This window comes from Mesocricetus auratus, unplaced genomic scaffold (genome assembly GCF_017639785.1).
Source record: "Mesocricetus auratus isolate SY011 unplaced genomic scaffold, BCM_Maur_2.0 Super-Scaffold_100007, whole genome shotgun sequence".
NCBI classification, from domain to species: domain Eukaryota; kingdom Metazoa; phylum Chordata; class Mammalia; order Rodentia; family Cricetidae; genus Mesocricetus; species Mesocricetus auratus.
This window is the reverse complement of record NW_024429191.1, coordinates 40,747,886-40,773,255: the sequence shown is the minus strand read 5'-3', so window position 1 is coordinate 40,773,255 and position 25,370 is coordinate 40,747,886. Positions and strand designations below refer to the sequence as shown.

The 25,370-nt window shown below is 51.3% G+C and overlaps 2 protein-coding genes across 5 annotated transcripts in view; one reads left to right on the top strand and one right to left on the bottom strand.

Annotated features, from left to right (window-relative positions):
- The window catches only part of Slc5a10 (solute carrier family 5 member 10), a 46,854-nt gene extending 46,187 nt beyond the window's left edge, over positions 1 to 667 (top strand). For all 3 annotated transcript variants that reach the window (XM_040748817.1, XM_040748818.1, XM_021225805.2), the window contains 2 exons: positions 126 to 183; positions 296 to 667. In XM_040748817.1, the coding sequence (XP_040604751.1) occupies positions 126 to 183; positions 296 to 402 (165 nt within the window). In that variant the 3' untranslated portion in view covers positions 403 to 667. The remainder of the gene's footprint in view (positions 1 to 125; positions 184 to 295) is intronic.
- Positions 668 to 735: 68 nt separating this feature from the next.
- LOC101835140 (GRB2-related adapter protein) lies at positions 736 to 19,672 on the bottom strand. Of its 2 annotated transcripts, XM_005067647.4 has the most exons (5): positions 19,516 to 19,672; positions 13,450 to 13,547; positions 9,064 to 9,186; positions 3,243 to 3,411; positions 736 to 1,772 (listed from the first exon to the last, which is right to left on the bottom strand). In XM_005067647.4, exons 1-5 carry the CDS (start codon positions 19,591 to 19,593, stop codon positions 1,587 to 1,589), a joined length of 654 nt encoding a protein of 217 aa, XP_005067704.1. In that variant the 5' UTR covers positions 19,594 to 19,672; the 3' UTR covers positions 736 to 1,586. The 2 variants fall into 2 exon arrangements, with proteins under 2 accessions (XP_005067704.1, XP_012966875.1); XM_013111421.3 differs by lacking the exon at positions 9,064 to 9,186.
- Positions 19,673 to 25,370: the final 5,698 nt, after the last annotated feature.

Genomic DNA, 25,370 nt, shown 5'->3' with positions numbered 1-25,370 from the left:
GTCCCACTGTTGACTCCTAACCCTTCCTGGCCCAGGCCTCTCTGTCTTTGAACTAAGCTCCTTCTGTAGCTGACCCGCATACTCTCAGGGGCCACTCTGTCCTGCCACACCTCTCTTCCCTGCAGGTAGAAAACCTCACCTGGTGGACTCTGGCTCTGGACCAGTCCTTAGGAACCAAAGCAGGTAAGTGGGTGCCCCTGGGACTGCACTCCAGGCCTCCCCCATGCTGGGGCTAGGGATATGGACACCCGAGTATAGCCTGCATCCCTCACTGCCCTGCTTCAACCTACTGTAGGTGATGGCCAGACACCCCAGAAACATGCTTTCTGGACCCGTGTGTGCAATTTCAACGCCATCTTCCTCATGTGTGTCAACATCTTCTTCTATGCCTACTTTGCCTGATGCTGCCACCCCAGGGGAAATATGGGAGCTTCAAGTCCTTGGGGCCACCCTCCTTCCTAGGTTGGACATGGATGCCCGAGGGAACAGAGTGTGTCAACATCTGTACAGTGGGTCAGTACCAAGTGTCTGGCTGAGCCAGCAGAACTGGAGCTCTGAAAATATAGTGGAGAATCATTTCAAAAACAACACTAAACAAGTCAGATATGAGGGGTTGCTGGGAGGAGAGGAGGGAGGGGAAACTTTGGTTGGGATGTAAAAACAAAAATAAATAAAAAATAATTTAAATGTAAATAAATACAAAAAAAGAGAAGTCAGAAATGGGGAAGAAGACTGTTGGATGTCTACTGGTTAATGTTTTATTTTGAATATGCAGGTATAGGTTCAGAGTATAGGGTATGCTAGGCTCAGAGCTTGAAGGGTCTTGGGCCGGCCTGACTTAGACAACTACAGAGGCACATGTTCGCCCTCTTTCCTTTCTCTCTCTCTCTCTCTCTCTCTCTCTCTCTCTCTCTCTCTCTCTCTCTCTCTCTCTCTGTCCCCAAAGTCTACCACCCTGCCAGGCCTTGTCAAGTCTGACTCAGTTTTTTCCCAACCTGAAGGTGCTTTCACTCTGGGCAGAGACAGCTCAGGTTCCCTTCCATGGCCAGGCATCACCCCCTTGGATGGTCAGGCATCACTCTCTTGGACTTCATATTCACTCAGTGCTGGTCATAGATGTCTGTTCCTCTAGGACCAGCATAGCCCAGGCCTCCAGGATGGGCTCTCTCTACATCCAACAGGAGGAGACCTATTGTGTGGCTTCTGTCCCTAATGGGCCTCTTCCAATGGGACTCACCTCTATAAAGCCTCATCCACTGCTGGTGGGGTAAGGCCAAGTTGTTGGATTAAGAGAAACTACCCTGCGCCTTCATGGAAGTTCAGGTCACTCAGGGCTAAGCCCACATTCCCAGTAACTAGCACAACCTGAAGGGTGCTTCTGGAAGATGGCAGCAGGTGGCTGCTCAAGGGAATACTCTCTGAGCTGGGCCCTAGCCATTAGCAATTGGTCCTCAAGCCTGGAAAGGCTGGGTCTTGTAGCAGGTGATGTCAAGAACCCAGCAATCAGCCTGGGGGCCACCAACTTCGGTCCTGGTTAGTTGTGAAGAGGCTGAGCCTGGAGCATCCACTCCTCTGGTCTTGTAGGGTCACAGGTGTACTGGCTGCACATAGCTCCGTGGGAAAAAACCCAGGCGCCCTCTAGCCCGGCCCCGCCACCAGTGCAGGTCCCCACACTCCACGACTTCCACAATGTCACCTCGGCGGAGGCTGAGCTGAGACGGGTCCTGTGCCGAGAAGTCAAACTGGGCCTGGACAAAGCAGGCCCGGGTCGGCTGTGGAGGAGTAGGGGCAGAATAGTCAGTGGTCTTTGGAGGCAGTGAGCTGCCTTTCCCCGGGAACCCCATGGAAGAAGTGAGGGCCTGTTGGGAGACATGGGCCAGGCAGCCCTGCTGCACAGCCACAGCCCTGTGCCTCAAGTGGGACATGGTTAGGCCCAACTCTCTCTGGGTCCTATTCCCTATCTCTGGGCCCACACAAACATGGTAACTGATAGCAGGCATGGAAACCGATAAGGAGCAGTTTCTGCCACAGTCCCCTCAGACTTGGGGGAGTGGAACCCCTGCTTCTGCAATCTGCCCTCAGATTTGGGTTCCAGGTGTGGCTTCAGTTCCTCTCTGCCTCCTGGGCCCTAGTGTCTTCCCTACTGCTCTTGCTGAGCACAGGCCTTCCCCTGTGCCTCTGCTGAGCCTGCAGAACTTCAAAACATGATAGGATCAGTGGGCTCTGCCCAGGAAGGAAGAGACTCACCCTGCTCCCTGACAGTGGTGACCCCAGGGCTCTGGCAGAGCCAGTACAGGGGAACACAGGCCAGGTCAGCCTCCCTCTTCTACCAGGCATGGCTGGCCTAGATGGTGAGCAGGGGGCTGAGTCTGGAACACTGGACCCCAGAAGGTAGGGGCTTCCAGCCGCCTTAGCTCACCAGGCCAGGCAGTGGAGCCACGTGGGCACCGTTGGCTTCTCTGAAGTCATGCGTGTCTCTTCTGGTATAGCAAACCCCTAGCTCATCCTATCAAATAGAGGGGAAGCCAAGGCCCAACTAAGGATGGAAATGGTCCCCATGCATCAGAGAAGAGGAGAAAACACAAGGTCAGACTGTGCAAAGTTGGACAGCCCTCCCCAAGCTTTGGCTGGAGTCACACTCTCCCTCTGTAGTGCTCAAGTTCAAATACGCCCAGGTCTAAGCAAAGCCATGCCGCACTAATAACCCGGTCGGCTGGTGTCGTCATCCTAATGAGAGTGAGAGCTGTTCCTGGCTCCTTGATGAAAGGACTGGCTGGGGGCAAATTGCTGTTATTGGGAGGCCAGGTGGTCATAATGCAGAGTACCAGGCTCATCCCAGTGCTTGCAAGGCTGAGGTAGGAGGACCACTGAGACTTCAAGGTCAGTCTGTTCTACATAGCGCATCTCAGGCCAGCCAGAGCTACACAGAAAGATCCTGCCTCAAAACAAACAAAAATCCTGCCGAAACCCAAATCAGAGTGCACAGTGCAGCTCAGTGTATGGGACCCAGCAGGTGTCCCTGCGTTCATTCATCATAAATCATTTATTTTCACCTATGGCACACTCCAGACGATCTCAGTCTGTGTTATCAAGGTGGAGTTCCTGCACTGTTCCTACCCTCTCCCCTGCCCCATCCTTGCTTAACTCCTGTAGGGACCACACTTGTGCCACGTGGGGCCCTGGGCTTCTGGGGAGGGCAAGGAGGTGCCCCCGAGACTCAGGGCTCCTCGTCCCATCTTTACCTGGAGCAGCGGCTGCTCATCACACAGGAAGATCTGCCGCCTCTTGGCGATGGTGGTGGTTCGGTAGAAGTCGACCAGCTCGTTGAGGGAGTTGAACTTCTCTTCCCACAGGAAGTACTTCCCTGAGGCCTCTCGAAGCACTTTGAAGTGCTGCACCTGGTCACCATAACTGAAGGGAAGACCCAGTGCCTCAGACCTGCCCCCACCTCTGGAGCCAAGCCCTGCTCTGGGTGTATCTGGAGTCCAAGGAGGCAAAGATACTGGGAGTCATTTTGGCAGTAGAATATTGGATTCAGGGTATGGGCTATAGGCAAGGCCACTTCCTTGCTGGGTGACTTCAGGAAAGTGTTTTAACTTCTCTGAACCTCAGTTTTCTTATAGGGAAAACACTTCATTAGGATAAGGAAGCTGAAAAACAACATTGACTGGCTCACCGGCATCATCACGGGCACCTGTGGGTGCATCTCTTTCATGCCTCTTGTGCGTCCCCTCCACTAGGACATTCTCCTGCTTCCCCTGCCCTGCCCAGTCCTCACAGTCCTCTGGGGAGTGAGTCCCAAGATCATCCAGACTCCAACCAAACCCTGTGCCTGTGAGAGACATTCAGGTGTTTGGAACACTCCGTGTCCTTTCTTTCCCTTCAAGAGCCTTCCATGGCTGCCAGTGCCCTCATGATAAACCCAACTCTTCAGATTCAAGAATCTTGTCTTTGCTGGCTTCTCTGACACCAATGTTCCCTTTCTTTCTAATTCTTTGTTCATCCTTTCAGACCAATGCCACCAAACTGTACCAAGTCCATGACCGTCCTGTTAGGAATTGTGCCCAGGGACCAGCCTGGGTCTAGCCTGCCATCTGTCACACGCCAGAACAGCCAGGCAGCTTCAGAGGTGCTGTTGTGAGTGGGCACAGTGGCAGCTGTTGATCCTGGGACCCCTTTCCTGTCACAGGGTGGCTAGTCCTACCTCCTGACCCTATGCACAGTAGGGAAACTGAGACCTGAGTGCAGCTACAGCCTATCTGGAAATCCACAGGAGAAAGGCTGGGTGCGGCTGCCTCTCATCACAAATGCTCAGAGGAGCTCTCTGATTGATTACTGGTGGTGACAATGGCAGTTGTCACTCCCACTGCGACATTATGTCCCAGATATTATTCCAAATACGACCTACTCCCTGGGCTGCGCCCTCCAGAGAGACCGTTCTCCTCCCAAGTTCTGTAGCTCCACCTTGCCCTCCTCTGGTCTTCCTCTCACCAGCCCCGGGGATGGGCTGGAAGTTTAGGATGAAGACAGCACTAGGAATCCGAGGACGCTCCCTGCCCAGCCCTGACTAAAGTCTGGAGAGGGCGTCGGCCCACACCTGTAACTCCAGAGTCCAGTTTGAAACCAACCTGAACTACATAAACAAATCTCTCTTTAGGCCTTGGCCTCCCAGTAAAAAAGAGTATTTCTGCATTCCCACTCATGTTCAAGTCCCTGATAAACTGCCCACCTCTGGAGAGCTGACCTCACTCGCCTTATCAGGGTCGGGGTTCAACTTGGGTCCCTATGTCCTCATGCAGCCATGTTGCTCACAAAACCCGCAAAGCCTTGCACACAGGCAGCAGAAGCGGGATAGAGCCGCCCTGAGAGTCCCCACAGCCCACTCTGCCTTCAGCCTTCACCACAGAGACACCCTTGAGGGCCTCCCTCTCGATAGAGCCGCGGGCCCTCCCCACAGGCTTTGCTGAGGGCTTTTCCAGCCCCACCAGCAGTTACAGCACTACCATGCACCTTTGGAAGGGACAGGTTCCCCTCAGTCAAAACTGACAGCGTAGTGTTCGCAGAGACTAAGCTGTGGGTGCTGAGGGTGAGCAAGGGACGGTGGGCCCCTCTCTCTGGCCTCAGGTGTAGCTGCATGGGGAGGAGTCACTGTGAGCAGCAGAGTGACTTGGTGTGGCCAGGAGTACAGGGACCCAGTAAGGCAAGACGGGGTGGGGCGGGGCAGGCTCCAGACTCCTAAACCCTTGCTCCTCGGAAAGCAGCTCAGAGCCCGAGGCTTGGAGAATTTTGCAGAGGACTGCTCTTAGATCCCATGGGAGAGCTAGGGGACAGGGCATGGGGCCAGGAGTTCTAGAACTTTCCCACCTAACAGCTGGGAAATTCTTAGGGCTGGGAAAATGTGACAGTCCAGACTGTATGTGACATGTCTTGTCCTTTCTGCTACCTGACCTACAGCTTTCCCTGTTTCCCAGCTGAGGAGTGCTAGGCTGTCTGGAAAGGGGTCAGTCTCTCTATGTCACCATCCCACACTGCTTATCAGGACCCCACCCTGTAGCCCCCCTCCCAGCCCCCGAACTGGGTTCCGGAGAAGAGGTGGCATGGTCTGGACTCTGGGGTTTGCAGTGTTCCCTGGCAACTGTCTTCACCCATCTCTACCTTGCTGGGCATCACTTTGTGAGCCTGACCCCAAGCCCCACAGGGACTGTGCTTTCAGAAAGCTCACGGTCCTAGTCTAGACAGTCTTGTTCATCAAGTCTTTCCTGCCTAGTTGCAGCAGCAGCCGCTGAGAGGGGAACCGAGATTGGGTGGGCAGGAGCCCATGTTCCCCTGTTCCCAGCTGGGACTCACCTAGGTCAGGTCTGGGCACTCACCGCTCTGTCAACTGGGGACCAGGGAGAGGAGTAGAACACCTTCACTGGAGCACACAGGGAGAAGGCAGCTGACCTTGAGAGGGCCTGCCGAGTCTTTGTGTTTCAGAAATGGTCTGTCAGGACACTCCAGGTCAGCAGCAAGTTTCTCACCCTCCCAACACTGGTTTCTTTACCTCCACGCTGAGATCTACAGCCCTGCCCCATTTTCTCCAGGCGCCATGATTTGCTGATCATGTGTTTTCATCATTTTAGGAGGACACAGGTATGTGGGAGACAAGGGGCTTTGCCCTGTTTTGTGGCGGTCCCAGGGACAGGGCTTCGTTCACAGTAGGTGTTCAGTGTGGTACCAATCTGGTGGTATACACAAGTGTACACTAACCCCAAGGCATGGTCGGAAGGGAAGCAAGACTCCTTAACTGGGGACTAGACCCCATCAGCTGTGACAAAAGAGTCTCCAGTGGCCTGGATAGAAGTACGTGGGGGTAGTTAGGCAGACAAGTGCCAGCCAGTGGGTTCAAGGGGGTCAGCTCTCTGAAACCTCCCCAGTGAACTAGCTGTGGCTATGGTACCCAAGGCCCATAAAGCAGAAAGCCCCTGTGACAGCTTTACGTGTCTTGGCATGAACTTGTGGGACACCCATGCCAGGGAGGGTGGACTGTCAGGTTGACCTCAGAGGATGTGACCACTAAGAGAGGACCAGAGTTTACCTGAAGTCATACACGAGTCCCAGGCAAAGCCAACCAACTAGTTTGTCTTCCGGGAAGGCCTGGGCAAGGGCAATGGAGCCAGAAGTGGTCTCTGAGCAGGTACTCCCCTCCAGGTCCACCTCTGGACGTTGTTATGTAGTGTGCATCCAGAACACAGTTCTGTTTATGCCAATGCCTACTTTACAGACGGGGAGGCTGAGGCTCCCGGGGCAACTTGCCTGGATTTCAGGGCTAGAAGGTGTCAGAGCGGGGACTCGCTCCCATTCTGGGATCCTTAACTACACATTAGTCTCAAATCCCTAACCCAGTCTGGGAGGAATCAAGGGTGGAGACGGCCACCTGGTGGTCCAAGCTGGGGAAGCACTGGCAGGGCCTACCATGGCACTTGTCCAGGAGTTCTTGGGAAGGGGGTGTGGTGTGTGCCAGGGTTTCTTTCAGCACTGAGCACTGGCCCAGCTCCCCTACTGGAAAACTGCCCCAGAGCATTGCCATCTCCCCTTCCAGTCAGGCATGTTACCACCCAAGCAGCCCTCGTTGTACAACCTCTGGATCGTCACATGCTGTTTCTTCTGCCTGACTCCCCCAGCCCCTAGCAGAGCTCGCACACATGCTTTAGGCCTGACTCTACTGCCCCTTCTCCTCTTGGAGTGTGCCCCTGTAGAAGTTCTGGGTCTGTGTGTATCCCATCATACTCCCTGGCTTCTGCCTTTCTGCCCCTGTCCCAGGCTGACTAGTCAGGGCCACTCTCCAAGATCTGCCAAGGCAGCCTGGGTCTCTGGGGAGCTCAAGATGGGTGTGGCGGGACAGTTTTCTCTTTGCTCCTGCTCTAGGCTTGATCTGTGTCTGGGCTCCCCTGCTTGGCTAGATGACCTTGGGACTTGGGGAAGCTTCCAGGGGCTATCTTCCTGGTGGGTGTTATGCCTAGGAGCCACTTCCTGCTGTGGCTTACAGGAGCCAAGGGGCAGGGATATACAGAACGGCCTCAGGACCCTCGTGCACAAAGAGTGTCAGATGGGCAAGAAGGCTGGAGAAGGTGTGGGGGACCCTCCGGGAGTAGCCAATGGCTACTGCACAGCTGGGGTGGCTGCTAAGCAGCTGCAGTAGACAGAACATGTGACACAGCCAGGCTGTGCCCCCAGGGCAGTAGTGCCCCCCCACCCCAGGTGGGTTTTCTGCTCAGAGCAGAAGGGAGGGGCCACTGCCCACAGGGTCTTCACATATTGCTATGATCCTCAGTATGTCTATTGTGGAAAGCCACTGGCCTGGGAGCTAGCATCCTTGAAGAGCACACACAGGCCACACCTTCCTCTGTCCCTTTAGCACCGTAGCATGCCTCATTTCAGTACTCTAGGAGCAGGCAGGCAACAGAGCAGATCCTGTTGGTAGGTCTGCTGTCCTAAGCCATGCCACCTCTCAGGCCTTGACACCCCTGCCTCCCCTATCACACTATCTGCTGCTTGCTTCCTGCTGCCTCACCCCAAAAGTCCTTCCCTCTCACAGCCACCAGGGGGACCTGCTATGGATGGAACCTTTCCCACTCAGAACCCCTCAAGGCTCCTCTGCTCCGAGAGAAAACCCAGGCTGTGTACCAGGCCCTCTGACATGCTGTCCCTCCCTCTTTGAGTGTGAGCCAGCCCGTGCCCCTTGCTTCCTCTCCTCCCACCACCTGGCTTCAGGGTTCTAGCACTTCCGGGGTGGGGGGCTTTGCTCTGCAACTCTCTCTGCCCGAAAGCCCGCCCTGGGAGCCAGGCAGAAGAGCTCCTCCCACCTCAGAGACCCCAGCAGTCTTCCCTGATTAGCCTCCTGACGCGTGTCCTTCCTTGTTTCTGTCTCCCAGTGCTGCCACCTTTGTCCCCTATGCTGTCCTTTCCCAGTTTCCAGCCAACCCGGCCCAACTTAGCAGTCAATAACCTGCCAGAGCTGGCAGCCGAGGCTGCCCCTGCTGCCCTCAACCCTACTCTGTTATACCAGACTGACGAGCTACTGTGCTCATCCTAATAAGCCACATGGTCCCCAGTTCAGCAGCCTCGCTTTAGCTTCTGCTGCCAGGCCCTGTCCTAAAAGATGTGAGGTCCTCACTATGGAGTAAACAACAGTCTGCTTTAAAATACTGACTCACTCATTCTTGCAATGACGTATTTTACCTATGAGGAAACAGACCCAGAGAGGTTAAATAACTGGTCCTATGCCACACAGTCACGCACAAGTGTCTGACCTCAAGGTCTGTCCTCCCAACAACATTGCCTGTCAGGAACACTCTCTGAGCACCAGTCTGGGCACCACTGGGCATCATTCTTCCTCTAACCAAGAAGCTGATCAGGCAAGAAGGTCCGGCCTTCTCAGACTGCCACCTGAGGGTGCACCCCGTCTGCTCTCAGCACTTCCTGGTGCTTTTCAGGACGCAGACCAAGGCTTGCCTCTAAGCCCTTTACCCAGCCAGTGGCTCTGCCAGGCCTGCCCTTGTACCCACCCACCCGGGAGCTCACTTCACAGAGACGGAGAACTCGCCAGGGGAGCTCTCACTCTCCCTGATGAGGAAGGCTCCTAAGTGGTTCCGTTTCATCAGAGTCTCTTCAGCCAGCTGCCGAGAAATCCTGCCCGAGTACCACCTGTGCAGAGAGGGGACAGTGTCAGCAGGTATCTGTTAGCGCTGGGCAGGGCTGGCCCTCTGTCCCTGGTCTCATTGTCTCATTATACACATGGGGAAATTGAAAAATGGGGAAGAAAATCAAGGCCACACAGCAGAGGCAAAAAAGAACTGAGACGACCTGTCCCTGCTGCTTCCTACCAGGCCAGACAAACCCACACCCAAGACAAACAAAAACCAGGCTCCACTGCTTTGCCAGTCTGCACACTCCGGTCTGACTTGTAGATGGAGAATTCCCTTTCCTTTTTAAGATTTATTATTATTATTTAAAAATTATATGTAAAACATGTACGTGTGTGTGGACACACACACAGATATATATGGGTGGTGTGTGTGCACATGAGTCCAGAAGAGGGTGTCAGATCTCCTGGAGCTGGAGTTACAGGTGGTTGTGAACTGCCTAATGTAGGTGTTAGAACCAAACATGGGTTTCTTGCAAGAACAGTATGTACTCTTTTTTGCTATTTTGTTCTGTTTTGTTTTTGTTTTTTAAGACAGGCTTTCTCTGCATTGCTCTGGCTGTCTGGAACTAACTCTGTAGACCAGGTTAGCTTCAGACTCACAGAGACCCACCTGCCTCTGCCTCCCAATTGCTGGGATTAAAGGCATGTACCACCACTGCCAGCCAGTATGTTCTCCTAACCACTGAGCTAGCCTTGACTTTTTTAAAGATTTATTTATTTATTATGTATACAGTGTCCTGCCTACAGCATATATTCCTGTAGGTCATAAGAGGGCACCAGATCTCATTACAGATGGTTGTGAGCCACCATGTGATTGCTAGGAATTGAACTCAGGACCTCCGGAAGAGCAGCCAGTGCTCTTAACCTCAGAGCCATCTCTCCAGCCCAATTTTTTTTTACATTAAGATTTATTTATTTATTGCTGGGTGGTGGTGGCACATGCCTTTAATCCCAGCACTCAGGGGACAGAGACAGGCTGATCTCTGCGAGTTTGAGACCAGCCTGGTCTACAAGAGCTAGTTTCAGGACAGGCTCCAAAGCCACAGAGAAACCCTGTCTCAAAACCCCCACTCCAAAAAAAAAAAAAGATTTATTTATTTCTGCGTGGGCACACATATGCAGGAATATATATACCAGGCACACATATGCAGGAATATATATACCAGGCACACATATGCAGGAATATATATACCAGGCACACATATGCAGGAATATATATATACCACACACACATATATGTAGGCCAGAGACAACCAGTTCTCTCCTTCCAGCATTTGAGTCCTAGAGACTGAGCTCAAGTTATTAGGCTTAGCAGTTAGCGCATTTAACTACTGAGGCATTTCACTGGCCAAGAACAGATATTAAAATGTTAAAAAGTGTAAAACTGTACTATGGTGTGGGTCAGTGTTGGAGTGCTGGCCTAGTGTGTGCTAGGCTCCATGTCTGTCCTCACACCACAAATAAATATGGACGACATCAATAAGAGTGGCCTTCTTTCCCTGTGCCCCTCCCATGTAGGAGCAGACTCTGTACAAGACTGCACCTGCTAAGTCTTGACTCTTGCGAGGCGGAGCAGGTTCTCCTGGGGTCCTTCCTTCCTGTCTGATGTGCTGGCCAGCTCCTTCGACAGCCTGTCCAGCCAGCTGCTACCAGTTTACTGACCCTAGGACATTGTATCAAGTCCTAGGCTAGTGTGTTGAGATCCAGTGAGGATTCCCTGCAAGGTGAGGAGTCCTCAGGATTGGGAGACTGCCTACCGTCCCTGACTGTGACTCCAAACCCCACCCATTGGAACTGGGCTTCTATGATGACAATTCTTGGTTGTCAACTTGACTACATCTGGAATTAACTAGACTCCCAAATAGAGGGAACACCTGTGTGGTGTTTTTGCTTAATTTGAGGTAGGACGATCTACTCTGATCCATATGCTGAGGTGGGAGGACACACCTGTAATCCATATCTTTCTAGCTGGGAAAACCCACCCCGAATCTGGGCCACGCCTTCTGCTGGAAGCCAATATAAGGACATGGAAGAAGGAAGCTGTTGCTCTTTGCCTGCTTGCCCTCATCTTGCTAGCAAGTTCTTTCCTTCACTGGTATTAGAGCCTACTTTGGGAAGACAAACTGAGACATCCAGCCTGGCAGACTGAACAACTATTGGATTCTTGGACTTTCAATTCATAGCCAGCCACTATTGGGCTAACTGGACCACAGCCTACAGCCTGTTCTAATAAATCAGAGATAAGTGTGCACGCACATGCGCACACATGTACACACACACACCGAGGAAGGGAGAGAGAGATTTATAAGTTCTGTTACTCTAGAGAACCCTGACAAATACAGTCTCCAAGCAGCAGAGCTGAGAGGTGGGACCACTAGGGTGACAGGGTCATAGGAGACGGGTCCAGGGGGTGTGAGTTATGGAGGAATGGATTCGCTTGCTTGAAGGACAGAGTATACTCCCCAGAGTTCTAACACTCAGTTCTCATCGCTCCATTTTTTTACTACATCATGTTGCTTCCTGCACTGACATGGAAACTGAAACTCAGGGAGGGCTGGGGGTCTCCTGAGAGGCTGCATAGCAAGTCTGAGGTTCACACACACACACATACACACACACACACAAACACACACACACACACACAGGCTTTCTGTCCCTCTCTGCAGGCTCATGAAAAGCCCCTACCATCTAGCTGCCATCCCAGCCTGCCTCTGGACAAGGCACCCAGTCTCTATGTGCCTTTGCTGGTCTGTAAGACGATGTCCCTGGGCCTGTCTCTGTCTTCCTTGCAAACTTCTATTCTAACCTGAAGGCCCAGGGCCTATGCTTTTCCTGAGAGCCGCTCCACTGCCCCCTCCACAACCACGCCACTACCTTCCAACTCCACTGAGAGCACAGGATCTATGCCCCTGTGTCTAGAGGCAGAGGGCACCCTGGGGCTCAGGGAAAGAGAGGGCCTGCCATAGGATTAAACTTCTCTCCACCCACCCTCACATTCAGGGTCTTCACACCCAAGAAGGGATGTCCCCCACAGCTGTTTCTGGCTAGGGCAGGGCCTAAGATTACCAGACTGGGCCAGCTACTCAGCAGGACCCTTAGAATCTGGCTAGCACCTGATCATGACCCTGCTTGGCGTAAACACAGGTGGCCACAACTCCCTCCAGACTACAGAGGCTTGGGTTCCTTGACTCCGAGTACCCACTGGACCCTGCTTCTTCCTGACCTCCATGACAGCCTGATCCAGGACTTCAGCCCTTGCAACTCCTCTCCTGGCCCTGCATCAGGGCTGCTCAGCGGTTCAGACTCTGCATACAGCCTTTCAACCTTTGCCTTAAGCTCTTCCTGAGGCCACCCAGATGACCATGGCCTTATCTCGCTCATGCCCTCGACCTCTCCTGGCTAGCACCTGAGCTACATGTTATACTTTTCTCTCTCCCTCTGTATCCTCCTTCCCCTGGGGAGGGGTGCACCTGGCATGAGAGCCTATGACCCAGCAGAGCGGTTGGGGATGGGGACCCCAAACAGGGCCATGTTCGGCACAGGAAGCCGGAGGTGGTAAAGAGGGGGCAGCAGTTTTGGAAACAAGCAGAAAAAAGACAAAGAGGAAATACCCTTTGGGCCCCACCCTGCACCTCCTTCCCCTCCACCCACACACACAGCACAGCTCCCACCTGCTAACTGAGCCCCCATCCCAGCACCCCCATGGCTCCCTGCTCCCTTGGCTCAGCCCTGGAGCTCTTCTGCCAGTCCCTGTACTAAAGGTTCTGCTCATTGCTCTCCTTGGCTCATTCTGGCTTCCTCCCACTTTCCATCTTCCCCTGAAAATGCTGTAAGACATTGCCTTTGTCTATACAGCCAACTCCCATACTTCCCTTGGCATCTCACTCATTGCTAACCCTCCTGAGAGGTACCCCGATGCTGCCTGCCTATGCACATATGCTTTCTGTGCCTTGTGTCTCCCGACTCCCTGGAACCAAACCAATAATTCAGATGCCACTTAAGGTATATCCAGTTGGTGATCATGAACTTTTAGCCACTCAGACATTCTGAGAGCAACACTCAATGCCACCTCCTAAGAACCTGAACTAGGTCCCAGGCCCAAGACATCTGGGCCAGGCTGTACTGTACCCTAGCCTCCCAGAGTCCTAGCTGGTCAGCCAGTGTCCATCTCCTTGGGCTGTGCAGTACCCAGCTTAGCTCTGGCAGGGCAAGGTGGGGTTGCATAGCTTTCAGGTAGATTGGTGGCAGTGGTGACTACTCACGGGTGTGGCTTTACACGGATGTAGTTCTTGGGAACAAAACCTTCAGCTCCTCGGAGCTCCGCCTTGTACCAGTTCTGGTCATCTTCCATGTTCAGGATCTGTAGGCAGAAGCAACACGGCCACTTAGCCACCTACCAAGGTCTTGCTGTCTGCAGCAGTTCCCAGGCCTTTCACAGAGGGCAGAGGCCTGGATGAGGACCTGTTGCATCCCAGGGGCCAAGGCAGCCTGCAGGCAGATGGTCATCCACGGGGGCCTGTGCCTCCTGGTGAGGCAGCTGAACCATGCAGGCTTGTGGTTGTGGCATGGGGCATTGCAGCTTCTGTGCTCTTCCATCCTGACCCACCAGAGGCCTCGGGGAAAGGGAATAGACTTGTGATCCTCAGCTCTTATGATTGCAGGAGCCCAGAGCAGCCAATCAATAACCACTGAGATGGGACATGAAGTTGGAGGCCCCCAAATGAGTTGGTGAGCCCCAACAGATGGCTATGTTGGATAACATGCATTTAGGGTTTGGGGTGATAGTGAGAGTCAGAAATAGGGGAAAAGACAAAAGAGCCTGTGTTCTGATGAAGACCTGTCACCCCAGGTGGACTAACCAGAACTGGATAGAGAGTCACTAGGTAAACCACTGAAGGGTGGAAAGTGGGCCTAGGGAGGGGACAGCACACTTCATCCCGTGGGTACATTTGCCCTGTGTCACCCCGATTCTCAAGCAACCTGAAGAAGTTGACATCACCAAGTGCTGTTTCACAGGTAGGCTCAGAAGAGTGAACTTGACCAATGCAGCACAGCGTACAGTTGGCCTGGGGCTTTGGAAACGCTGGTCTTGGGGGCCTTGGACCACCACTGGCTTTCACCCCACTCTACTCCTGCTTTGTACTTGGAGCCAAGACTGAGGCCCCTCTCTGGTTAGAAACCACTGCAGAGCTGGCTCCCCCATACCAGAATGATAGAAGCAGGGACACAGACATGTTTAAGTATGATCCACAGGTGAGAAGCACCTGAGAGGCTGGGCTTGTGCTCAGACCTAAGTGTCTCCCTCCCGCCCCCCAGAGGCCTTGGAGCCAGGCTAAGCTCTTCCTTCCTTCCTTCCTGGCCTGAACAAGATCAGCAGCAGTGGGCAGACAGAAGCTGGCTCAGAACCACTTTCATTCAAAATGAAACAAAATTTCCCGGATGTGGTCACGGCTTGAGATAGAAGTCCTAGCCAATGTTCTTGAGCTCTGGTCACTTCTGCTGTCTCTAGGGTTTTGACTTCAGCGTCCTTATCTGTTAAATGGATGCAGATGTGGCCAACACCATACAACATCTTAGGCTGTAGTACCTATGAGGCCACTGTGTCCGTAACCCCTGCCATGTGCTGTCCTGCTTCTATCCATCTCTGGGTCTCTGGGGCAAACTAATTATGGAGAGGTGTGTGTGTATGTGTGTGTGTGTGTGTGTGTGTGTGTGTGTGTGTGTGAGAGAGAGAGAGAGACAGACAGACAGACAGACAGACAGACAGACAGACAGACAGACAAATACACAGACCCAGACAGACTGAGACAGACAGACATGAGACAGAGACAGACAGAGAGAGAGAGAGAGAGAGAGAGAGAGAGAGGTGTCATGCTCTTCCTCCAGTGAACAGTGGCATGGTGCTGTCTACCTAGAAGCATTGCCAGAGAGGATCTTCATCCCTGGTAAGAGTCACTCAAGTGCCAGATGGTGGTGGCGCACACCTTTAATCCCAGCACTCAGGAAGTAGAGGCAGGCAGATCTCTGTGAGTTTGAGGTCAGCCTGGTCTACAAAGCTACACAAAGAAACCCTGTCTCAAGACACCCCCAAAAGAAAGAAAAGAAAAGAAGAGTCACTCAGGGCCACATGTCCTGAGCTAGACTACCGGCCATGGGGTTTCCACCTAGATTTTCTGAGCAGCACCTAGAGAGGAAGCTGTGTTCCACCTGCAAGCTGGCACCACTTGGTATGACATGGTGACACCCACAAGAGCCCAACAGGGCTGAGGCTGGACACCAGCACACAATGTAGCCCTAGCCAGACAGGAAACACAGCTGCTGCACACATGACTGTAATGTTTTTAAGTTACAGACAGCAGGAGAAAGCACTCTGGGGTCAAATTCAAAGAGATGCCAAAAAAATCTGAGAATGAAGATACTGAGTAATGCGTAATGCAATATGCTAACAAACTGAAACGGATAGGAAGTCTAGATGTGTGGTGGTCAGTACTAACACCGCGACCCAGTTCATCATAACCACAGCTGGTGGCTGGTCGCACCAGTGAGGATGCAATGTACCCTTTTGCCCGTTCGGTTTTCCCACCAGTCTAAGGCAGGTCTAAAGCACAGCCAGTGAAAAATCAATGCAAAAAAGATTTCAGAAACAGCCCGTGCAAGGACTCTGAAGCGGGACCTAGAGGTAGCGTGTTTGCCTAGTAGGCACAAATCCTGAGTGTATCCCTAGCTCTGCAAGAGAAAAGGGGAGGGTGGCTGTGGTGCACGAGTCTCTATTCTAGCACTGAGGAGGTGGGGCAAGAGACTCAATGAAGGTCTGAGGCTAGCCTGAGCTACATAGTGAATTCAGGGCTGCCTGGGCTTCACAGGGAGACCTTGTCTCAAAAACAAGAAAGAAAGTCAGGGAGAGGGCTCAGCAGATAAAAGCACTTGTTACAAGTTTGATGACCCAGGTTCAGTCCCCGGGATCCACACAGTGGCAGGATAGAACTGACTTCCAGTTGTTCTCTGACCTCTACAAGTGTACGGTGGCACCTGCACTCCCCCCCACACACACAATAAATAAGTGCAGTTTTACAAAAAGGAAGAAAACAAGCAAACAAAAAGAGTATAACTTTGTGCTGGAACAGTCCTGACAACTCTGCAGCCTCAGTGATTTCCTGTGCTCTGGGCAGGGGAGGATAGGTTTCCGCCTAATCCTAATCCTCACCCCGATGGCGGCTGGCTCTGAGTTCTTACACGAGTGCTAGAGCTACACCCTCAGCCTCCTGAGTGCTGGGATCACTGACTGTGCCATCACGCCCACTCAGGTTTACTTCTGTATCTGCTTTGTGCTATGCCCATCAACAGAGCACCAGTTGCCTAGACGCAGCAACCTGGCCTGCCTGGCTGCTTGCTTTCTGAAAATTAGCTGAACTCTAAGCCAGGACCTAGGACCCACAGATGTCCCAGAGTCCTGACTGACAGAAGAAAGGTCTCTGTCTGGTTATAAGGGGCATTTCTGGGCCCTGCAACAGATTATTTTATTTTTCATTTATTCATTTTGAAACAGGACTCTCAATGCTATCCAGGCAAACTCCTAACTAAGTTCAAGCAAAATCCTCCTGCTTTAACACCACTTTTGAGTGCTGGGGATGCAGGGACATGCCACCAAGCCAAGGGTAAAAATTTAAGGCTTTTTATATGTTTCCCAGATGTCCATCTGTCACTTCACCTGTCTGTCACTCCACAAGGAAGTACACAACTCTCCACACTTTCAGCAACTTAGGAGATTTGGTTTGTTTGATTGGTTTTTGTTCAAAAGGAAGTTTTTATTTTACTATTATTATTATTATTATTATGGTTTTTCGAGACAGGGTTTCTCTGAATAGCTTTGGAGCCTGTCCTAGAACTCATTCTATAGACCAGGCTGGCCTCGAACTCACAGAGGTCCTCCCTGCCTCTGCCTCCTGAGTTATGGGATTAAATGTGTCATCACTGCCTGGCAAAAGTAAGTTTTTAAAGTAAAGTCCTGGGCATGGTGGCAGGTTACAGCACTCTGGAGGGAGAGGCAAAGGAGGGCATATCTCTGTGTGTTTCAGGCCAGCCAGGGTGACATAGTCAGATTCTGTCTCAAAGCAATGAATCGATTAAAATACACTGAAGTCATGCAGAGTGGGCAGAGGCACCAGTCATACAGCGTCTGTCATTCGTGCATCTGGGTAGCCGCCTGCTCACATCGTTTCTCTGGCAAGTTTCTGTTTGTGTCCCGTGTCTCCTTCCCCACTTGTGGTGTGGTGTCAAATGCCTTCAAGTCCAGCCATGGAGAGACAGAGGCAGGCTGATCCCTGAGTTCAAGGCCCACCTGCTCTACATAGTGAGTTCCAGAACAGCCAGAGCTACATAGTGAGACCCTGTCTCAAAACAAGACAAAAGAGCTCTTTACATATTACTGTCATTTTGGCCACGAAGTTTTTTTTTCTTACTCAGAGCTACCTTTGTGTCTCTGGCTCACCCAACAGGCCAGGACTCCTCCCCTCCCTCACGCACTTTTGTCGAAGTCTGCAAACAGGTCAAGGTCCTGCCTCCTCAGGGATTTTGTGTCTGGGCTGGGTGCTCTCTCTTCCCCAGGCTCTTTGCATAGCCAGTTCTTTCAGTGCCCAGGTTCCCACACCTCTTTTGAGAAGTTTCTCTGCCTTCCCTACCTGTGACAACCCTTCCAACCCCCAGCCCCCTGCCTTCCTGCCTGTGTCCTTGCACGAAGCTTGGCTAAGTAGCCCAGTGCTTGTCAAATGAATAAAGGGGGAAGCAGCTCCCCAGGTCTGCTGACTGCCCATGGCCCCCTGAGCTTGATATGAGCCTCTGTTGCTTCCACCCCCTCACTGAAAGCCAGCTGTGCAAGCTGCTCCTGCCTTATGTTCCCAGGTTCCCATTCTCATGGGCTTCTGCTGGGTAGACAGACTCCCCATCCCCCCCCCATCCCCATGTCTCAGTAGACTCTTAGCAAAAGTGATTCCTGCTCATCTTGGGAGTCTGTGAAGGAGAAGGCTGTCAGTCTTCATAGAGTTACCCCAGGGACCTCACTGGGCCCTCTGAGCCTGGACTAGAATCTTCTACACAACATTCCTACTTCCTGTGGGCCAGCTTCCCTTCAGCCTCAAGTGTGTGTAAGGATATACCCTGGGCTGGTCTCCAGAGTAGCCAAGGCCTCTGAAGTAAACTTAGATCTGCAGAGTAACCCCATACTCCTGACCCCACACCCCAGGCACTGCCCAGGTCAAAGTGATCGAGTGTGCTCAGGACCCAGGGCCAATGGCTTAGGCAGATACAGATGACAGCACCTTGCCTTGAAGAAGGGGATGCCACAAATATGTGTGGCTTCTTTAGACCCATACCAATCTTAGAACTTCAGCTTAGAGTTTCAGACACCCAAGGGACTGAACTAAGGCCCAAGAGTTAAAGCAATGGAGGTTGAGACTCCAGTTTACACTAAGCACATTCAGATACCTCCCCACGCCTTGCTTCACTGCACCCAGGAATGGTTTCCACACCCAGGAACTCTGCACCGAGCCTGGGTCCCATGCACAAGATGGCTTCTAAGAGGCTGTCCCCATGCTTGAATCTTGGGACCAGACTCAGGGTGCATGTTGCTCCGGTGGTCCCTGGAAGGCCAGTGGAGGCATAGGATGAGCTACTAGCTTTCCAGTGCCCCTGTTCTAGCATGACCACTCCTCACATCTTGACTCTGGCCCCTGGGCTCTCCCGTCTAAGTAAGGGCATTCCCGCTAGAGGTTTCACATATTCATCTGTCTAATGACTTGGAAGGGCACCATTTTGATCCAGAGGCGCCCAGGTGAGAGCAAATGAAGTTTATTATTCTGTTTTCCCTCTCCCCACAGTACTGCTGGATATTTAAATCCCAGCTCTCTTAGCCCCATTAGGTTAGGAGGTCTGCTTATTCTAGACCACCTTTCACATGCACACGGTCTCTGTCTGTCTCTGTCTCTGTCTGTCTGTCTGTCTGTCTGTCTGTCTCTCTCTCTGTCTCTCTCTCTCTCTCATACACACACACACACACACACACACACACACACACACACACACACACTAGAAAACAGGGGAATTGAACAAAGTCCTGCCAGGCACTGTGGTAGCAGCTGCCTCAAACTCTCACATGATCCCAAAGGAAGGATCACTAATACTACTCCCGTTTCCTAGATGGGGAAACTGAGGGGAGGCAGAGGTGGCTAAACCGAGTCTGTCTCTCACAGCCCAGACTACCAGGGTTCTCCTGGGCCCTGATTCCAACCCCACCATCCCTGTTAGCCCACTCAGCCCGCTCCAGCCCTCTGTACCTTGAGGGTATCCCCCTTGTTGAAGGCCAGTTCATCACTCTCTGTGGCCTGGAAGCTGTATAGGGCCACGGACTCCATCCCAATGTCCCTGGGCTTCAGCTGAGGACCTAGCCGACACTTCCTGCTTCCTGTGGTTGAGGACCACTTCCTTTGTTTTGAGTATTTGTTCTTTTGAAGCTGGAGCCGGAAACTACCCTTGATGGGGGAGAAACAGGAAGCAGAGACTGTCACCCATGTCACAGCTCAGGGAGGGTGTGCTCACGTACCTACTTAGGCTGTGGGGGAGTCCCAGTGTCCCCACTATGGGTGGTGCAGAGCCACCTCGTGCCTGGTCTCTGTCACCCAGTCTCCACATTTCTTGCTTGTCTTATATAGGGTTTCTTTTTTTATTTTTTTATTATATAGGGTTTCTATTGCTGTGATAAACACCATGACCAAGAGCAACTTGGGAGGAAAGGGTTTGTTTGGCTCACAGGTCCCCTAGTCCGTCGTGGAAGCCAAGGCTGGAGTCTGGAGGCAGGAACTGAAGTGGAGGCCACCGAGGGACACTGCTTACTGCTTGCCTCCCATGGCCTGCTCAGCCTGCTCTCTTACACAATGGGCACCCAGAACCACCTGCCCAGGGGTGACACTACTCACAGTGAACTAGACTCTCCCACACCAATCATTATTCAAGAAAACGCTCCACAGACTTGTCTACAGGCCAGTTTCTCAACTTAACTTGCCTCTTCCCAGATGACCTTGTCTTGTGACAAGCTGACCAAAAAAAAATCTAACCAGGACACGACTGATACTTCTAGAGATTCCTAAGCACCTGCCACATCAACCCCAAGTTCCAGCCCCTGTTCAAGACCCGCCCAACCATCTCCTCTCACCCACTCTACACAGCTCCCACATGTGCCCTCTGGTTTTGTTTTATTATTGTTTGTTTGTTTGTTTGGTTGGTTGGTTGGTTTTTTGAGACAGGGTTTCTCTGTGTAGCTTTGGAGCCTGTCCTGGCACTCACTCTGTAGACCAGGCTGGCTGGCCTCTGCCTCCCGAGTGCTGGGATTAAAGGTGTGACCACCACTGCCTGGCCACAGGTGCCCTCTTATTCCCTCCACTGTGAACCAACAACAGGCTCAAGTCACTGTGGAGGGCGCACCACCCTTTCCTTCTCACCACCCTTGTCTTCCTTCTGCTCCAGGAAACTCCTATTCACCTATCAAAACCTCACTTAAAAAGCCCCTAGTCTGCTTTATACATTGGGTACCACCTGAGCTACATGAAGATTATGGTTTGCAAGAATACAACCAAACCTCTTTGATGAGACTGTTAAGGGCTATGACATTGGTGCAGACAGCAGTTTTGTGAGTATTGGAGGATAGGTCTAACATGGAGAAACACAGCTATGTGTTGGGAACCAGAGTTCTCTATGGGAACCACAGTGAACCAGTATTCTCCAAACACACAAGGACAGCAACAGAGAACCCAGGCTATGGGATGGGAACTGGCTGGGTCTAGGTGAAGCCAGATTTTGTTGTTGTTGTTGCTTTGGTATGATGTTTTTCTAAAAGACAGAGAGATGGCTCCGTGGGCAAGAGCACTGGCTATTCTTCCAGAGGACCAGGGTTTGAATCCCAGTTCTACATAGTGGTTCATGGGCATCTGTGATTCCAGTTCCAGAGGGTCTGTGAGCATCAAGAACAGATACCCATGCAATCAAAAGCACTCATAAACACAAAACAATAAATCTTGAGAGAGAAAGGTAGACCTTTTTTTTTTTTAATTTAGGGTCTCACTTTTAGCATTGGCTGTCTTGGAACTCTGTGTAGACCAGGATGACCTACAACTCAGAGATCCCAGCACTGGGATTACAAGGTTTGCACCAATCATGCCAGGTGAGAAAGGTATTTTCCTAGCCTGGCACAGTAGCACTCAGGAGGCAGAGGCAAGAGGCCCTTGAGACATGGGCTAGCCTGAGCTACACAGAAAGAGTCTGTCTAAAAAGAAGTTCTTGTCAGTGGTTATAATCATTACTGTCATTATCTATGTGGTGCTCAATTTGGCCCTCATGTGGACCACAGTGGGATCCCATTCACCCTGTCTCCTCAGCCCCATGTCCTCGTAGTTCTGTGAACATGTCCTGATCAATCAGCAGTGTTTTAGCATTTTAGCAGACACAGAGGGCGCGCGCGCGTGCGCGCGCGTGTGTGTGTGTGTGTGTGTGTGTGTGTGTGTGTGTGTGTGTGTGTGTGTGTGTGTGTAATTTTTAAAGGCAAGGCTCTCTATGTGTCCCTGACTGTCCTAGACTCACTGTGTAGACCCAAATGGCCTTGAATCCACAGAGCTTCCCCTGCCTCTTTCTCTAACGTGCTGGGTTAAAGCTGTGCTCCATTGTGCCCAACCATGATTTGATATTTTTAAAGAACACTTCTAAAATTTAGTTTTTTTAAAATTCAGAATGCAAACAACTATGTATCATGATGGCATTGTTGAATAAAGCACATTGTAGATAATTCTCCCCCCTCCTTCGTCTCCCCCTCCCCCCTCCTCCAGTCCTCCCCCACCCCCCGCTTTCTGCTTTTGGGTCCCATGTGTTCTGTGTACTCATCTGCCCCTTTCCTCAGAACCTCGTTTTACTCTCTCTTAATCTTTCTAGTGTTTCACCCACATTTCCCCTTCTCTCCGCACACGTGTACATTATAAACCAGGATCCACATATGAAAAACCATTAATGAGTCCTTTTCTTTCCTGAAGTTTTCACTTTTCTTTGCAGCTGAACAGGTTTCCACTGTGCATGCACCACCTTGTCCCAACCCAGGCATCAGTTGACAGGCTCCTGGGCTGAAAGCGTTTCCTAGCTACTGTGTTAGAGCAGCAATGATCATGGATGTGCAAGTGTCTCTGTGGTAGGCTACAGTCCTTTGGGTACATGGCCTGGAATGTTATAGCTAGGTCAGATGGTAGTTCTAATCTTAGCTATGAAACCTCCATACTGGTTTCCTTAGTGGCCATACCGGTTCATATTCCCACGAGCAGTAAATAGGGATTCTCCTTTCCCCATGTCTATGCCAACATTTGTTGTCAGGTTCCTTGATGGTGACCATTAGGATGATGTAAGTTAGCAAAGAAGTTTCAGTATTTATTTCTCTGATGGCTAGAAGTGTTGAACAACTTTTGTTGTTGTTATTATTTGTTTGTTTTTTCAAGACAGAGTCTTACTGTGTAGCTCTGGTTGTCCTGGAACTCACTATGTAGACCAGGTCTTGAACTCACAGAGATCCACCTGCCTCTTCCTCCCAAGTCCTGGTATTAAAGTTGTGTACCTGGGCATTGGTGGTGCATGCCTTTAATCCCAGCACTCAGGAGGCAGAGGCCGGCGGGTCTCTGTGAATTCGAAGCCAGCCTGGTCTACAGAGCGAGTTCCAGGACAGCCTCCAAAACATTACAGAGAAACCCTGTCTTGAAAAAAAAAATTGTTTACCACTATGCCCTGATAAAATATTTTATTTAATGATTTTTTTCTTTTAGCTTTTTCAAGATAGGATTTCTCTGTGTAGCCCTGACTGTCCTGGAACTCACTCTGCAGACCAAGCTGATTTCAAACTCAGAAATCTCCTTGCCTCTAGTTTTTTAAAAAAATGTTTATTGCCATTTGTGTATCTTCTTTGTATGATTGGCTAATAATAAATATCCTTATGGCAAGGGATGGGAAGTACCTCCCTCCAACCAGCAACCAGAAGCCAGCAGAACACAACCCCTTGCAGAGGAAGGCAGTTAGCCCACCATGGAGCACTGCACCCTGGCAGCAGGAGTCACCCTGCTCAGCACTCATTAGATCTTTGTTTCTTTCATTCCTTCTTTTTTGTTTGCTTGCTTTCGGGTTTTTGTTTGTTTGTTTTGTTTTTCTAGACAGAGTTTCTCTAGTAGCCCTGGCTGTCCTGGTACTCACTCTGTAGACCAGGCTGACCTCGGACTCCAAGACCTCCTGCCTCTGCCTCCCGAGTGCTGGGTTACAGGTGTGCACCACCACTGTCTGGTCACTTACGGGTTCTTACTTACAGCTAGACTTTGAAGCTTTCCTCTAGAGGTTTCGGTGTTTCAGGTTTTAAATCAAGGTCTTTGATCCAGTTTAAATTGATCTTGTGTGGGATGAAATATAATAGATCTGATTTTGCTCTGAAATGGATATCTAGTTTTGCCAGCACCATTTGTTGAGCAGAACTATTTTTCATGTGGCTTCTGTATTTATTTCTCTGTCTGACAACATAGCTGCAGGTGACATTCGGAGGGCCACAAATGCAGCCAGTGTGCTCTGGTGAACAGGTGGGAGAAGTTTGAGTAGCCCAGCTCTCTCTTATAGCTTATATTCTGAAGGCTCATGACAATGTGAGATGTGTGCCAGTTTACACACACACACACACACACACACACACACACACACACACAGGACATATTAAAAAACAAAAACAGTTGAGGGGAGAGCAAAGAAGGAGAACAGCACGGAGTGATGGTGGCCTGCTCTTGAGGACCACGTGACCCCATACAGGCCTCCGCAGGGCCTCTGCCTCTGCTCTCTGCCCTTGCCCACCCTGTCACAGACTCAAGGTGGCAGGAAGTTAAGCTGCCTCTTTCTTCTTCAGTCTCAGGATGGTGTAGCTAGGGGTTGGCACACACCCACTCCAATCTGATATGGGAAACGCTTGCCCCTCAGAACCCTAGTGTTGAAGGCTGTAGGCTCAGGCTGCTGACTGCCCCTGGCCAGGACAGTGTGTGAGCTCAGCATCTGCTCTTCACAGCAGGGTGAGCACATCTGGGCTCTTGAGATATTATAAAATCCTTTGATTGGCGTGACCTAGAATGGGGGTGCAGGTCAGGATCTGGTGAGAGAGGTGGCAGCCACAGGCACAGACTCATTCATCAGCCCTCAGCTCTGTTTCCTACTGTCTGTCTTTCCTTGCAAGTCACTCGCTCATAAAGTCATCTTGGATTCCTCAAACAACAGAACTGGTTAATGAACATCATTATGGCAACGGACTGAAACAACCCCAGTAACCAGGAACCCTCACGACAACCCCCTCCCCAACACACACAGCAGAGGAGGTCAGTTACACCATGGATGAGCAAAAAGGACTTCCCAGACTACTTTGCAGAACCAGACCTGAGCTGATGATCAGACACGGCACACCTTGACCAGGACTGCATAGTTAAGCGTGGGTCTCGTTTCCTGTTTCCTTGCTTCCTGTTTAGACCCCAATCTCATGTCTCGGGGCCACTGGGCTCTTTATTCCTCTTTCAAACGTGGCCACAGGGAATAAGTCTCTGCTTTTCACTGTTGTCGCCTGTTGTATCAGGACCAGGTGGTCAAGCCTGACTTGTTGAGGCTGCCTGGAGTTCAGATTTTTGCCCTGAAAATTCTAGTTACACCTACCTTCCCATGGTATGTGGGTTTAAGTTTGCCTCCCACGGATTTGATAACCAGGGTTTGAGCATCAATTCTTTAAAGGCAAAATATTTAACCTATCCTTCAGGAAATGCCCCAGAATCTACTCCAGGATGGTTTGGCACCACCTTATTAAGAATGGATGTGTGGCCGGGCGGTGGTGACGCACGCCTTTAATCCCAGCACTCAGGAGGCAGAGGCAGGCGGATCTCTGTGAGTTCAAGGCCAGGCTGGACCGACAGCCTCCAAAACAATACAGAGAAACCCTGTCTTGTAAAAACCAAAAAAAAAAAAAAAAAAAAAAAAAGAATGGATGTGTGAGTTTGGCAGTGGTGGTGCATGCCTTTAATGTCAGCAGAGACAGGCAGATATCTGTGAGTTCGAGACCAGTCTCCAAACCTGCAGAGAAACCCTGTCTGGAAAAAACAAA

Coding starts and splice junctions, on each gene's coding strand:
- LOC101835140 (XM_005067647.4), bottom strand. CDS start 19,593: ATGGAGTCCGTGGCCCTATACAGCTTCCAGGCCACAGAGAGTGATGAA. Junction 13,548..19,515: donor ACAAGGGGGATACCCTCAAG/GTACAGAGGGCT, acceptor TTCTGCCTACAG/ATCCTGAACATGGAAGATGA. Junction 9,187..13,449: donor ATCCGTGTAAAGCCACACCC/GTGAGTAGTCAC, acceptor CTCTCTGCACAG/GTGGTACTCGGGCAGGATTT.